A 14,594-nucleotide genomic window follows, 5' to 3' on the forward strand; every position below is an offset into this window, starting at 1 on the left:
GGACCTGGCTATAATCAAACTGTTAATAATGTGTCATTAAAGAAATAAACACCAGTAGAGCAATGATGTTTCTGAGAGGGCTATCTGAGACTCTTAAGTTACTAGAAATATCTATGATTTCTTATTTCTGGTCACCAAACTGATTCTTAAGTGGCCATTAGGTGTAATACATTGTGTTAGAAAATGGGAATACAAAATGAAACAAGACAGAGTCTATAGCTCAAGAAACTATTACATATAGAAAGATTTATATTTTCACGTAAATGTATATTATATAAAATATATTTTTATATTTATATATAACTGTTCATATATATAATTATATCCTAATAGGGGAATAAGAAAAATATACACACAGCTATAAGCTACAGTGTTCTAAGTTCATTAGTGAGTTTTAACCTGGCTGATATGAGAGATTCAAGATGGAAAACTTATAGATGAGGAGATTAGAGAAGCTTTTACTATGAACAAAAGGAAGGCTTTAAACAGGTGGAGACGTGGGTTTAGGAGAACCGTTGCAGGCACAATAGATGGGTTATACAATGGCATGGAGACAAAAAAGGTGGGGCAAAGTTGGGGGATGACAAGTAGTCCATTTTGACAGGGATGGAGCATATATGAGAACTGAATTCAAATCCTGCCTTTAGCACTTACTAGCTGTGTGACTGTAGACAAGATAGCTTTCTCTCTCTGCTTCAGGTCACTCCAAAACTTATTCACTAAGCGATGAATGGTTATCTGCACTGATGGACAGTGTATCCCACTGAAGAAATTTTATGTGATAAAGCTGGGAAGGTAATTTAGAGCAATATTAAGGAAGTTTGCAAATGCCATGCTAAAATATTTGTATTTTATGCTTTGCACTGGCATTAACAGATACACAAACAAAGTATAGGTCCTGATAACATTTCCCTCGTTTGCCACACTTGCTGAAACCAAGATGCTTCAGTTTCCTGTTGAACCTGATGCTGCCTCATAGCAGTAACTGTTCATTATACTGAGAGATTTGATTTAGCACAACTGAATATTGTTGTATACTCCTGAGTGAAAATTTCTTTATAAAAGCTACCTAGTATTTATTTTGTGTATGTTTATATAGCGACCCATTATCTCCCCTGATGGATCATAAGATCCTTGAGGACAAGGACTATATTTGTTCTGCTTTTGTCTTCATGTCCACAGTTCCTATCACAGGGCTGGGTGCTTAATGGAATAGATCTTTTTTGATTGATTCAATAAGTGATCTTGTACAATTTTATGATTATGTACAACGTATGACTATAAGTAGCATGATGAATTTCTTAAAAAACAAAGCAGAAATTGCCCATCAAATTGCAAGTCTCCTTCAGCATCTCCTTTTAGGGGCAGGACTAGTGTAAAGAGGGCTCATTTTGGAGTAATTGTCTGGGTTCAAATTCCTGCTCTTTTCACTTTACTACCTTTGTGATCTTAGTAAGTCTTAAACTTACTTGGGTCTCTGTTTCCTCACCTTTAAAATAAGGAGTTGGACTTCTTTACCTATCTCAATTTCTGTCCCTCAGATCCTACAAAATTCTCTGTTCAGCATTCAAAGCCCTTTATAACCTTCATAGTCTCTCCTTCCTTTCCAGTCTTCTTACACTTTATTCCCCGACACATACTCTTCAATCTAGCAAGAGTGGCTTCTTGGTTGTTCTTTGAACATAACACTCCATCCCTCTGCTCTGGGCATTTTCTCTGTCTGTCCCCAATGCTTGGAAATATTTTTCCTCCTCCATTCTGACTACTGGCCTCCTTGGCTTCCAACTGAAGTCCTACCTTCTACTAGAAGCTTTCCCCAGCCCCTCTTGCTTTTAGTACCTTCCTCTGTTAATTGTTTCCCATTTATCCTGTATATAGCTTGATTTGTATATACTTGTCTGCACATTGTCTTCTCCGTTGATTTATAAGTTCCTTGATGACAGGGACTGTCTTTTGCCTCTCTTTGTAGCCCCAGGATTTTTCACAGTGCCTTGGCACATGACAAGTGCTTAATAAACATCGATTGATCCTAAATTCAAAAATTTAGGCTTAATTCAAGGAGAAACTTCTTAACAATTAGAGCTGTCCAAAAGGAAAATGATTCTGGGCAGATAACGAATGGTCTCACCCTTACTGGAGATAGTCAAGCAAAGGCTTGTTGTCCTCTTGCCAGGTACATTGTAGAGGAAATTCTTGGTTGGGGGCTATTTAGACTAGATGACATCTGAGGTCCCTTTCAACTCTGAGAGTCTCATAACTAAGATATCTTTCAGCTTCAATATTCTGTCCTGTAACTGTGTGCCTTTATCATATGTTTAGCCTTTCACAGAATGGGAACGGGTGGGGAGAATCACAAAGAACTACTAAAAAGTGCCTAACCACTCTGGCTTTATGGATAGTCTGCTATAAACAAGCTAGGACTATGTCTCAGAACCCTGTGAGAGATATCCTCATGATACAGCCTCAGAAATATAAGCTTTCATTCTTTTCTCTTTGAATCTTCCAAAGCCATTGGACTTACATATTGCAGTTAGAGTGCCATCAATCAAATTAAAATTTATAGAGGTGATTCTTAACATTCAGCTCTTCTGGTAGACCCTTGTTTCAAGCTTATGGGAGTACATTGGTTAGAGGATCTCAAGATGGACAAGCATGGATGGGTTGGAGATTCAAGTGAATGGGGTCACAGAGACATCTGAGTATTTGAGACTATGGAAAGACATCCTGATTTAGGCTCCCCACCCAATGTATAAAATGCCTCTGCAAATAAGCAGAAGGTTGGAAGCTATGATGTTTCAAATGTTGGGGATTCATAAGTCACCATAGGACCTAGTCCCTGCAGTTTGCCAATAGAATTTCCCATTCTACTTCCTCTGCTTTTATATACCTTTCCTTTTACCTTCTCTGCCTCACTACCCATCCCCACAGGGGAGCTAGGTGGTGCAGTGGATAGAGCACTGGCCCTGAAGTTGAGAGGATCTGAGTTCAGATATGACCTCAGACACTTATTAGCTATGTGACCCTGGGCAAGTCACTTAACCCCAATTGTCTGAAACATCTAGGGCCATCTCCAGTCATCCTGATATATATCTTGCTACTGGACCCAGATGGCTCTGGAGAAGAGAGTGAGGTTGGTGACTTTGAGCAGCCTTCCTCACTTAAATCCAGTTCAATGCAAGGATCACCTCCTGACGTCATGGTCCTCTTCAAGAATGAAGGACAAAGAACAACAACCCCTCCCCACAACCTCTAGCAGAGCTGATTGTCAGACTTCAGGTGAAGAATACCTTCTTACCACGAAAAGACTGGGGAGCCCCACTGAAGACAAAAGGTCAGCTCTAGGCTTTGTTGAGATTTTCCACCCTGAGCTGAATTCCAGACATCACCTAAAATTGCCTCATTTTCCATAAATAGCTTCTGGAAAGCAAGTTCAGATTTCTAAAGTATAGTCAAAGTCTCACTAATTTGGGTTTGGTTTTTTGTGGGGGGAGGGGTTGGTCATAACTTGCATAGTTATAATTCCTCTAGTGTTTAATAAAAAGGAACAAAATGATATAATAAATGAAAGGTAATGGGTCATAAAAATTTTGGAGTACTACGGAAAGGACTTGATCTATTTCAGATTGCCTGAATGAGGCTCTCCTGTCCATCCCTGGCCCACTGTGGAATGTATTAGTAGAGTTTCTGAATGAGAATGAAAAAAATAAAACCACCAATTACATGGAACATTTGGCTAGTGCTGTTTCTTAGCCAATTTCTCATTTTGTGAAGTACATTTGGTCCCTTTTATTTATTTTCCTCCTTAGTTGAAGGTTGGAGTGTAGTGTTCCCTTTTTTCCTCTGCTAATTGAGAGTATGCTATCTTTGTTAACTATTAAGCAACCTTACAAGAAGAGGGTTATTGATTACTTCCCCAGGTCTGTTATTTCCCCCTCAAGTTGAATTTAGGTTCATAGGTTCATAGATTTAGAGCTAAAAGGGAATTGAGAGAGCAGCTAAGTGATGCAATGGATAGAGCACTGGGGGCCTGGAATGGGGAAGATGAAAATCTGGCCTCGGACATTTACTGTGTGACCTTGGGTAGGTAAGTTACTTGCCCCCATTTGCCTCAGTTTCCTCATCTGTAAAATGAGCTGGAAAAGGAAATATACAGCTCCAGTATCTTTGCCAAGAAAACCCCAAATGTGGTCACAAAGAGTTGGACATGACTGAAAAAAAAATTACTGAACTAGTCTAATCTCCTCACTTTAAAGATGAAGAGGGGGCAGCTAGGTGGCGCAGTGGATAAAGCACTGGCCTTGGATTCAGGAGAACCTGAGTTCAAATCCAGCTTCAGACACTTGACACTAGCTGTGTGACCTTGGGCAAGTCACTTAACCCTTATTGCCCTGCCAAAAAAAAAAAAAAAGATGAAGAAACTGGAGCCCAAAGAGGTTAAACAATTCACCTAAGAACATACAAGTAATTAGTGTCCAAAGTAGAATTTGAACCCAGATTTGGAATAAGTTAGATTTGAGGAAATCCTAAACCTGATTGATAATGCAGATGACAAATTGGGGGGAAGAAACCGCTGGAGGTCACAAAAATGAGTTTTGAGAAGACCTTTATGTTGGCACATCAGTACTAAGTTTTTTATAATAAGAGGATAGTGAGCCCTCCATTTTCCCTTTGGGTAATTCCAACTAATGGGTGTGGCCCATTGTAATTTGAGTTCATAATTGAAATCCCAGTGTTTACTAAGAGCCTGCTCTGAGGAAAGCACCGTGATAGGCCACATCAGGACACAAATATGAGTCAGAGGAGCTTGCATTATGATGCTTTGTGGGAGTTGCATAAAATACAGACACAAATAAAATACAGGGTTAAAAGTACATGAGAGATGAAAAGGTTATGGCCATTCAAAGGAAAGAGGAATGACTTTTGTCTGGGGAAGGAGGGAAGTATCAATTTTTTTAAAACAATGAAATGTCATTAAGTTATAATACATATAGTCCAATACAGGAGTTGGGCTAGATGACCTTATAGCTCTAAATCTATGGATCTATAGATGAATGTCAAGTTAATAATAGGGAAGCAGCTATGTGGTATAGGGGAGAGGGTTTTGGACGTGGCATCAGGAAGACTCGAGTTCAGATTCTAACTCACCTACTTCCTGGCTATCTGTGCAACTCTGTGCAATTATTTAATCTCTTTCAGCCTCAGTTTCTTCACCTGAAAAGTGGGAATAATAATACCACTCACCTCCCAAAGTTGTTCTGAGGATCGAATGACAAAACAGATGTGAAGCATTTTGTAAACCTTCAAGCCTATAGAAATGCTAGCTATTATTTTTGTTATAATAAGGTTGTTTGCCAAGTGCTACTCCCAGGTGTTTTAATGACTAGACAAGACTCATTCTTGTATGTAGTTTTTATCAGTTCTCTTTCATTTATCTTTGTATCCTCATAGTCCTGTAGACTTGTTTCAAGCTTATAGGAATCCATTGATTAACGTATCACAGGATGGACAGACATGATTGGGTTGGAGAGAATATTCAAATGGATGGGATCACAGAGACATCTGAGAATTTGAGACTATGAAAAGACATCTCAATTTAGTCTCCCCACCCCCACCCCATGTATAAAATACTTCTGTAAAGAAGCAGAAAGTTGGAGGCTGATGAGTAGCCAGCCCTGTAGTTTGCCAATAGAATTTCTCTTTCTACTTCCTCTATTTCCATTAATAAATGATTGTCAATTGATTAATGTGCAAATAGCCCCATTCTTTTTATGTAAAGTGAATTCTAGACCAGTTTTCTTCAACTTTTTTGATTATATACTCCTCCATCCGAAAAAAAATGTGGGACCAAGTATACATATTTAAATGTGTATTTTTTTATAAAAGGTATATATGCCTGGCACATAGTAGACATTTAATAAATGAATATTGAATGTTGAATTAATTTGGCCTATTAAATTGGTTGTACATGCCCTGGCAAAATTTTTAAAACTGTTCATTTACTTAGCACACTCATTTCTTGGTTTGGGCAAAGCTAAACTTCAGTCCAACCCAGGATAATACATAGGAATCAAATTCTCAGTCAGTAGAGACTGGGTTACTAAGGTTTCCTTTCCTCTATAGACTAATAATACTTTTTAATTAGGAAGAATAATTCACCTAGGCCAGGGGGAATTCAGTTTTCTTTAAAATAAGCAAAAACTGACATCTTCATAACTTCTATCCATTGTTCCACTTTCTTTGGGGCCAAGCAGAAATATAGAAGTATAACTTCTTTCCCAACTGACGTATTTTAAATATTTGAAGACAGCTATTGTGTTAAATCTCCTCTTTCTCTACATGAAGCATCACTATTAGTTTATTCAGTCTGTTATGTGTATCATTGTCTACAGGCCTTTCCCTACGTGGCCAACCTCTTTTGGAAATCACTTTCCTTTGTCAGTGTGTGTGTGTGTGTGTGTGTGTGTGTGTGTGTGTGTGTGTGTGTGAGAGCTCGCACTTGCATCCACAAGTGCATTAGATGGGTGGATATACTCAACAATGGTGGAAGGATCTGGGGCTGGGCATATGATATGCTTGGTGAGCTCCTTCCACTAATATAGATTGGCAACTCATCTGAAATTTAGTCATAGGAAGTTATTTGGAGTACTGAGAGTTGTTAGTAATAGCCTTTGTAAAATGTGTGGCACAGAACTGCACTCAGTGCATTGCTGTTGTTGTTCAGCTATTTCTGCCATGTTTGATCCTCTGTGACCCTATTTTGGTGTTTTCTTGGCAAAGATACTAGAGCGATTTGCTATTTCCTTCTCCTGATCATTTTACAGATGAGCAACTGAGGCAAACTGAGTTAAGTAACTTGCCCAGGGCCACACAGCTAAATGTCTGAGGCCAGTTTTGAACTCATGAAGATGAGTCTTCCCTGATTCTAAGCCCAGTACTCTATCCACTTGCTCCACCTAGTTGCCCTACTCCAGTTATACTTTAACTTAAATTACATTGGAACTTTCAGCCCTCTCATTCTAGACACTATGCTTCTATTAATGCTTAAGAGTATGTTTGGGGTGTTTTTTTGTTTGTCTTGTTTTGTTTTTGCTTCTGTATCATATTAATGCTTGGTGAACTTAGAATCCACTAAAATCTCCAGATTTTTTTAACATGCGTCATTGCCTGGCTGTGCCTCCCCACCCAACCCCCACTTGTATTTTTACAGTTGAGTTTTTGAACCTAAGGATCAGACTTTGCATTTATTCCTAATAGATTCTGTCTTCTTAGATTCAGCTTGCTGTGCCAACCTATCTAGATCTTTTGGTCTCCTGACTCATTCATCATTTTAACTATCCCTTTTAACTTCATGGTATTTGTAGATTTGATAAGTATGACATCTATCTCATTATCCAAATCATTATTTTAAAAAAATGAACAGCACAGAGCCGAGGAGAGATCCCTAAAGTGTACTTTACTATGGATGCTGTGAGCTATTATCATTTCACTGTGTATGCTGTAAGCTCTTATTTTAATTTTGTCTCTCAAGGGTTGATATCAATCCATTAACTATTTCTCTTTGGGTCCAATCATTCAACAACTTTCAAATCCAACTCACTATAATGTCATGTGGCCCAGTTTTCTCCATTTGGTCCATAAAGTTATCATGAGAAACCTTGACAAATACCCTGTAAAATCAAGCTGCATTGTGTTCATGACAGTCATCTAATCATCTAGTAACCCTGTGTCAGAAAAAGAAAAGGAAATTTGTCTATGAGGTCTCGTTGATCAACCCATGCTGAACTTAATTATGAACACTTCTCTTTCCAAATACTCACAAGCTGTCTCACTAATAACAATATTTTCCCAGGAATTAGAGTTGTTTGCCAGTCTGTTTTTGTAGAAATCCTCCCTTTCCTCCCTCCATTAAAAAAAATAGAACATCTGTCCCTCTCTAGTTATGTGATCATAGTATATTTTCAGAGCTAGAAATTTGATCTTAGAAATAATCTGAGTACAGGAAGGCTGACGTGAGTCTCAAAGGTGTGAGAGGGCATGTCTAACATTCACATAATAACTCTCATGTCCTGGGATACACGCTCCATTTTTTATGTTTCTCCTGAGAGTACTGCGAGTGGCCAGCAGTCACGTCCACTACATCTTTCTATATCCCAGGGTATAGAATTCAAGTGCTGGACTAACTGATCTTTATTCTCCCTTCCTGCTCCAAGAATCTGTAACCCTGATTCCCAGGTTATTGAGCCATCTATTTATTGGTGCTGGGCCACACAGTTCCACTTCCTTTTTTCTCCATCACAGTATTTAAGAAGGTGTTTGGAATGGGATTGTAGATCCTACTTCTGTTTTATCTGTGACCACTAAAATGCTAGTCAGTACACAACCCAAGGTGGGAAAGAAGGGACAGGTGTTTGGGTCTGCTTATCATAGAGATGAGGACAGAGCTTGCCATGGGCTGGGCCAAGGGCCCTCCATGGCATAAGCTAAAGTTTCTTGGACAGAGCAGTGAGGAAAAACCACACCTGGAAGATCCCCCCAAAGGGAGTGACTAGAATTTTGTGGATTGATCATAAGTGGATTGAGTTGGTTGCTGGGAATTCAGGATAGTGAGCGGAAGGTACCACACTGGTGCCCACATTATAAGCAGGGGTTGGCAACAGATTCTAAGAGTCTAGAGATCAGACAGAGATGTGATGTGGAGATAGGTTTAAAGGCTCCTTACTAATCTAACAGAGGGTCTTGTTTGTGCCCAGTTAACAACATCCAGTTCCTTTGAAGTCCTGTGTGATGCTGGCCCTACTTTCTACCAAATTAGCCATAGCTATCAGAGGATTATTAGGTCATTGAGTCTAGAGGTTTAAGGGACCTTAAAGGGCATCTAGTTCAACTCCTTCATTTTACATATGAGGAAAGTCAGGCTCGGGAAAGTTGTCACTTGCCCAAGATCATCCAGGTGCTTCAAAGCCCCCACTGGCTTGCTATTGCCTATAGAGCAACAATCATCGTCATTCGTCCTCACCTTCTGGGCCTTCCAAAATCTCACTATACAACTGGATTCTCCAACAAAGGCCCTCTGTTTCAACCAGGCCCTTCTCCATATTGTTTCCAAAATGTACCATTTAATGATCACTTATTCAGTTCTTCATATGTGGGAAACATTAATCATTCTGAGTGATCTGAAAGAATGGTGTTACTTTTGGAAAGATATGGGGGGAATTGGAGTTGGAACTAGTATTGATGTTGATGAAGGAGGCAGGGTGGGAGGTAAACCATGAGTTTGAAATGAGTTTACACTTTGTGTGCAAATATCCAGCAGGTAGTTTGAGATATTGCACAGAACTGAAACCAAACCTAATTAGAGTGGCACCCAGACTTCCTAATAGGCCTCTGAAACTTGTTCACTGTCTTTAATTCTAGCTCTTTGTGAATTACCCTGAAGGAAATTTCATTTTTTGGTAGCCTTAATAAAAAAAAGATCAATTCTCAAGAAGTCTTTCTTTCTCTTACAGGCAACAGTAACAGATGTACAATTTGGCCCTATGAGATTCCATCAAGATCAGCTTCAGGTAATATCCAAACACAGGTGAAGTCATTCTTTGTCATGTCTTCACTTTCCAGCTCACTTTGCACAGTCAATGTGATATAGAAAAACTTTGTGTAAATCAATTAAAACTTTTTTTAGAAATGTCACACTCGAAGCATACTGTTAATTATAGAAACCTATTTATGGTGGTTTCTTTTATATATAGTCAATGATCCCATCTTGATTTGTCACCTTTGGAAATCCAGGTTTTCATATATTACTTTAGCTTAAAGTGGGTCCCATTTGTGCTCTCCTTATTTATCTGATCAAGAGTTAAACCTGACTTCCAAATTCTATTCACATTCAAAATGATCTTCCACATTCTGATGCTTCTAGTCTCTGAACATGTAATGGATTTTGGAGTCTAATTAATAGATCTGGAAGAATGCAATGATGCTCAGCAATGGGAATTCTTTGATGCTGCCTGCACTGAAAATGGAAAAGTATTTTTAAAAAGAAAAGCAAGTGAAAATTTATGGGCTGTTCACTCTTTTAAAAAAATATTCAACAAATACCTAAAATACACTTACTATATGCAAAATAGGCATATGGTATGCAAATGCTAGGGGCTAAGGTGACAAAGATAATGATGTTCCCTGTCCTGAAGGAGCTTATGATGTTGTGGTGAAGATAAGACACTTTGTTAGCATCAGGGGAATCTTCTTCATTGGTGCCTGAAAAGCAGAAAGTCTGAGCAATTCTTTTTTCTTTTTCTTTTTTTTTTTTCAGGGCAATGAGGGTAAAGTGACTTGGCCAGGGTCACATAGATAGTAAGTGTCAAGTGTCTGAGGCCATATTTGAACTCAGGTCCTCCTGAATCCAAGGCTGGTGCTTTATCTACTGCGCCACCTAGCTGCCCCCTGTCTGAGCAATTCTTGATTGGAGAGTATCGCCCTGCTGTTTTCATATTCATCCTGCACAGAATTGATCCCAGACCTCTTGATTTTCCCAAGTTTCTTGAACTTCACCTGGATAATTTTTTGATGCTCCTGGTCTGATATTTCTTGGCCCTTTGCATCCACATTCTCTTGTATTCTCATATATGCCAGATACCGTGGTAAGCATGGTCTTCAGATTCCTTACCTGCTTGGCCAGTTTGTATATGCTCCAGCCTTTACTGGGCAATACCAACAATAGGCTATGTATTTCTCTTCTCTCCCTTTCCGAGAGTATCTCCCTTCCTCCCCAGAAGGGAAATCCATAGCTGGTTTTCTATACTGTGTTTACCCCTGCCTGTCCATACTCTTGGGGTAAATCCAGACAGAAATACTTAGGTTTTGCCACAGTGATCTTGCCATGGATCACTGGGGAATGTAGAATACCCTCCATCTCAGAGTTAGGGTGGCCTCAGATTCATCATGACATTATGGATATAATATGTCCATAATGAGCTACCATGAATGAATCTGCAAAGTCTGTGCCCAGGTGAAGGACTCTATCAGAAAACCCCTCGTTCAAGGAGGCAGTTAGGTGGTGCAGTGGATAAAGCACCGGCCCTGGATTCAGGAGCACCTGAGTTCAAATCCGACCTCAGACACTTGACACTTATTAGCTGTGTGACCCTGGGCAAGTCACTTAACCCTCATTGCCCCACAAAAAAGAAAAGAAAAGAAAACTCATAGTTCTCCCAGAATAGCCCCTGCTCCCATCATAAGTCTGGATGGTACAGCTCTCCATTAATTCTGTAATCCAGCCATCTTCATCTATCTGTTCTCACACAAAACACACCATCTCTTATCTCCAAGCAGTTCCCTAGGCTGTTCCCCACACCTGCAGTGCCCTCCCTCCTCACCTCTGCCTCTTAGAATCCTTGGTTTCCTTCAAGATTCAGCTTAAATGCTACCTTCTACAAGAGGTCTTTCCTGGTCCCACAAGTACCTTCCCCTCTCAGGTTATCTTCCATTTTGGGTGGACATATTTATCAACAAGTTGTCTCCTACTCCTCCTACTCCAGAATGTCAGCTCTCTGAAGGCAGGGACTGCTTTTTCTCTTCTTTTTTTGTTAAATTGCTTGTTCCCCCAGTGCTTACCACAGTACCTGGCATATAGTAAGCAATTGATAAATGCTTGTTGAATAATTGACTGGAAGGCAGTTTGCTAGACACCAATTACTTTTTTCCCCTTTCAAATAGTATTTTTTTCTAATTACACATAAAGACAATTTTAAACATTCTTTTTATTTGATTTGATTTGATTTTGTTTGTTTGTTTGTTTGTTTTGGCAACAGACATTTATTTTATTTTTTTCCAGTTACATGTAAGGGTAGTTTTCAACATTCATTTTCATAAGATTTAGAGTTCCACATTTTTCTCCTTCCCTCCCTTTCTTCCCCCCTCCACAAGACAGCAGCCAATCTGATTTAAGTTATATATAAACATTCTTTTAAAATAAATTTTGAGTTCTAAATTTTTCCCTTCTCTCTTCCCTAAGACAGTAAGCAATTTGATGTAGGTTATATAAGTGCAGTCATATAAAACATATTTCCATATTAGTAATGTTGTGAAAGAAGAAATAGAACAAAAGGAAAAAAACTACAAAAAAAGGAAAGAAAAATAAAGTGAAAATAGTATGCCTCAATCTGCATTCAGTCTCCACAGTTCTTTCTGTGGATGTGGAGAGCATTTTCCATCATGAGTATTTTGGAATTATCTTAGATCATTGTATTGCTGAGAAGAGCCAAGTCAGTCATAGTTGATTGTCTTACAATGTTGCTGTTACTGTGTACAATGTTCTTCTGGTTCTGCTCACTTCACTCAGCATCAGTTCCCGTAAGTCTTTTCAGGTTTTTCTGAAATCTGCCTATTCATCATTTCTTATAGTGCATTACATTCATACGCCACAACTTGTTTAGCCATTCCCCAGTTATTGGGCATCCCCTCAGTTTCCAGTTCTTTTCCACCACAAAAGAGCTGCTATAAATATTTTTGTACCTGTGAGTCCTTTTCTCTTTCTTTCTTGATATTTCTGCATCTGCTTCTCCCCAGTACCCAGTAAAGACTTACTCCTGGACTTTTATTAATCTGCCCCAATTCAGGGAGGGTCCCTTTAAGTGATAGTTGAAGCTCATTTAGAAAAGGCCCATTTCCTCCCCTATACCAGCTTACCCACAGTCATGGAGACTTCTCTTTATCTTCATCTTTATCTTTATCTTGGTCCTATTAGACGATCTTCTCAAGTAACTACAGTTTATTTCTCATTTTCCCTAGCTTTCAAGTCAAAATATTCCTCTTTATTGCATCTAGTCTCATCATCAGAATGATTAAAAAACCAGACTCCTTAACAGTATCCCTGTTATTACATTTCATACCATCAAGGCAACTAGATCCCCTTTCTCCTTGCAGCAGAATTTTGTTTCAAATATTTTGTGCATATACCTCTACGCAAAACATGTCCTTCTTTACCAACTATGGGTCCAAACTGAGTTTTTCCCTAATGTCATTTTTCATATTCATTCCCATCACAAACTACAATCTGAAAGAACTAGAATCCACCCAGACTTTATTATCAACCCCAGTGAACCCAATCTAGGTCTCCTACGGCAGACAGAGGCCCACTAACAGATGTGCCCAGCAACATTTAAGGTAGAGACTGACCAAATCTGTTCATATACAAATGTTAATCCAACTATCCATTTTAGTAAGGTAGATCTTCAGGGTTTTCTCTGATTGTTCAGAACCATAGCTCCCATACTCTTGCCCCTTCCCTTTATTGCATGTCAAGGGTTCCACTGGTCATTGCTCTGGAAGTTCATGAGTGTGCTGAGCTTCAATAAATTGCTCTTTGATGAGCCCCAGTGCTCATAAATGTCCAGGAAAAATTCATGGTTCATAAAGTGCAAGACTTTTGACAAGGGCATGACCAGAGCATCTAGTAAATTTGGAAGGCTATAGGCTAACCAAGTATACCTGAAATGCCAATGCCCAGAGCTAGTCCATATGTTCCACCAACAGTAGCTTGCAAGCTCTGCACCTAGAGACCAGGAGGTCCCTCTAGGTGGAGGAATGGTATCAGAATTTCAACTTTGCATGGGCAAAGTGGGCTAGAAAAACAAAAGGTACTCACTCAGCAATACTTGGGTACCTTCTGCTTGTCTACTTTGTGGAATCAGCCTTGGCCCCATTAATTGTCTTATTTCCAAGACCATAAATGGCTAAATAGTTGGTGTTCCTGATCTACGCCTTTCTTGGTACTCTGTACCTGTTTTTCCTTCCTTGCATCATCCACACTTGCTCTCAGTAAAATATGATGGGTTGGACTCGATAAACACCCTGGCTTTCTTCCTAAGATCATAGCTCTAGACCTGGAAGGGTCTCAGAAGCTTTCTAGTCCTACCCCCATTTTACTGATGAAGAAAGACTAAGTAATTTGCCTCTGGTCAAATTACTTAGTGTCAGAGGTAAGATCTGAAACTAGGCCCTCTTGACTCCAAAGATAGTGTAATTTTCCAGTCCCATGCTGTTTAGTTTTTCTCATCCATATTTCCTTTGCCACTATTTGGGAACAGAGTGGCTGGCCAGACCCTGATTTGGTCTCTCAAAGTATCAGTCCTGGGGGCAGCTAGGTGGCACAGTGGAAAGAGCACTGGCCCTGGATTCAGGAGTACCTGAGTTCAAATCTGGCCTCAGACCCTTGACACTTACTAGCTGTGTGACCTTGGGCAAGTCACTTAACCCCAATTGCCTCACCAAAAAAATTTCAAAAAAAAGTATCAGTCCTCTCTCTGCTTTCATCCCCTAACCAGCAGCAACGGGCTGGGCCAATCTGTGGGTCTGGTAAAAAAGTGATTATGATAAATAATACAGTAAGATGAATGTATCAGAGAAATGTGAAGCAGAGCCAACAATTTACTTTCTTTGGAGTATTTGCATAAATTCTGAGTTAGTAATACTGGATGATGTTGTAAAATTATTTAAATTTTAAATTATTAATTGTTCCTGTGGAATTATTTAAATTTTTTGAAATCTTCACTATGTTTTATATTCTGGATAATCATGTTTGCTCCACAGTGGACATG

General features: G+C 39.3%; 1 protein-coding gene across 1 annotated transcript in view; it reads left to right on the forward strand.

Moving 5' to 3' along the window:
• The window catches only part of PDE8A (phosphodiesterase 8A), a 262,918-nt gene that overhangs the window by 153,942 nt on the left and 94,382 nt on the right, over positions 1–14,594 (forward strand). The window contains 1 exon segment of the mRNA XM_043987196.1: positions 9,507–9,563. Coding sequence (XP_043843131.1) covers positions 9,507–9,563 — 57 coding nt within the window.

The sequence above is a fragment of the Dromiciops gliroides genome, chromosome 2, assembly GCF_019393635.1.
Source record: "Dromiciops gliroides isolate mDroGli1 chromosome 2, mDroGli1.pri, whole genome shotgun sequence".
Taxonomy (NCBI): domain Eukaryota; kingdom Metazoa; phylum Chordata; class Mammalia; order Microbiotheria; family Microbiotheriidae; genus Dromiciops; species Dromiciops gliroides.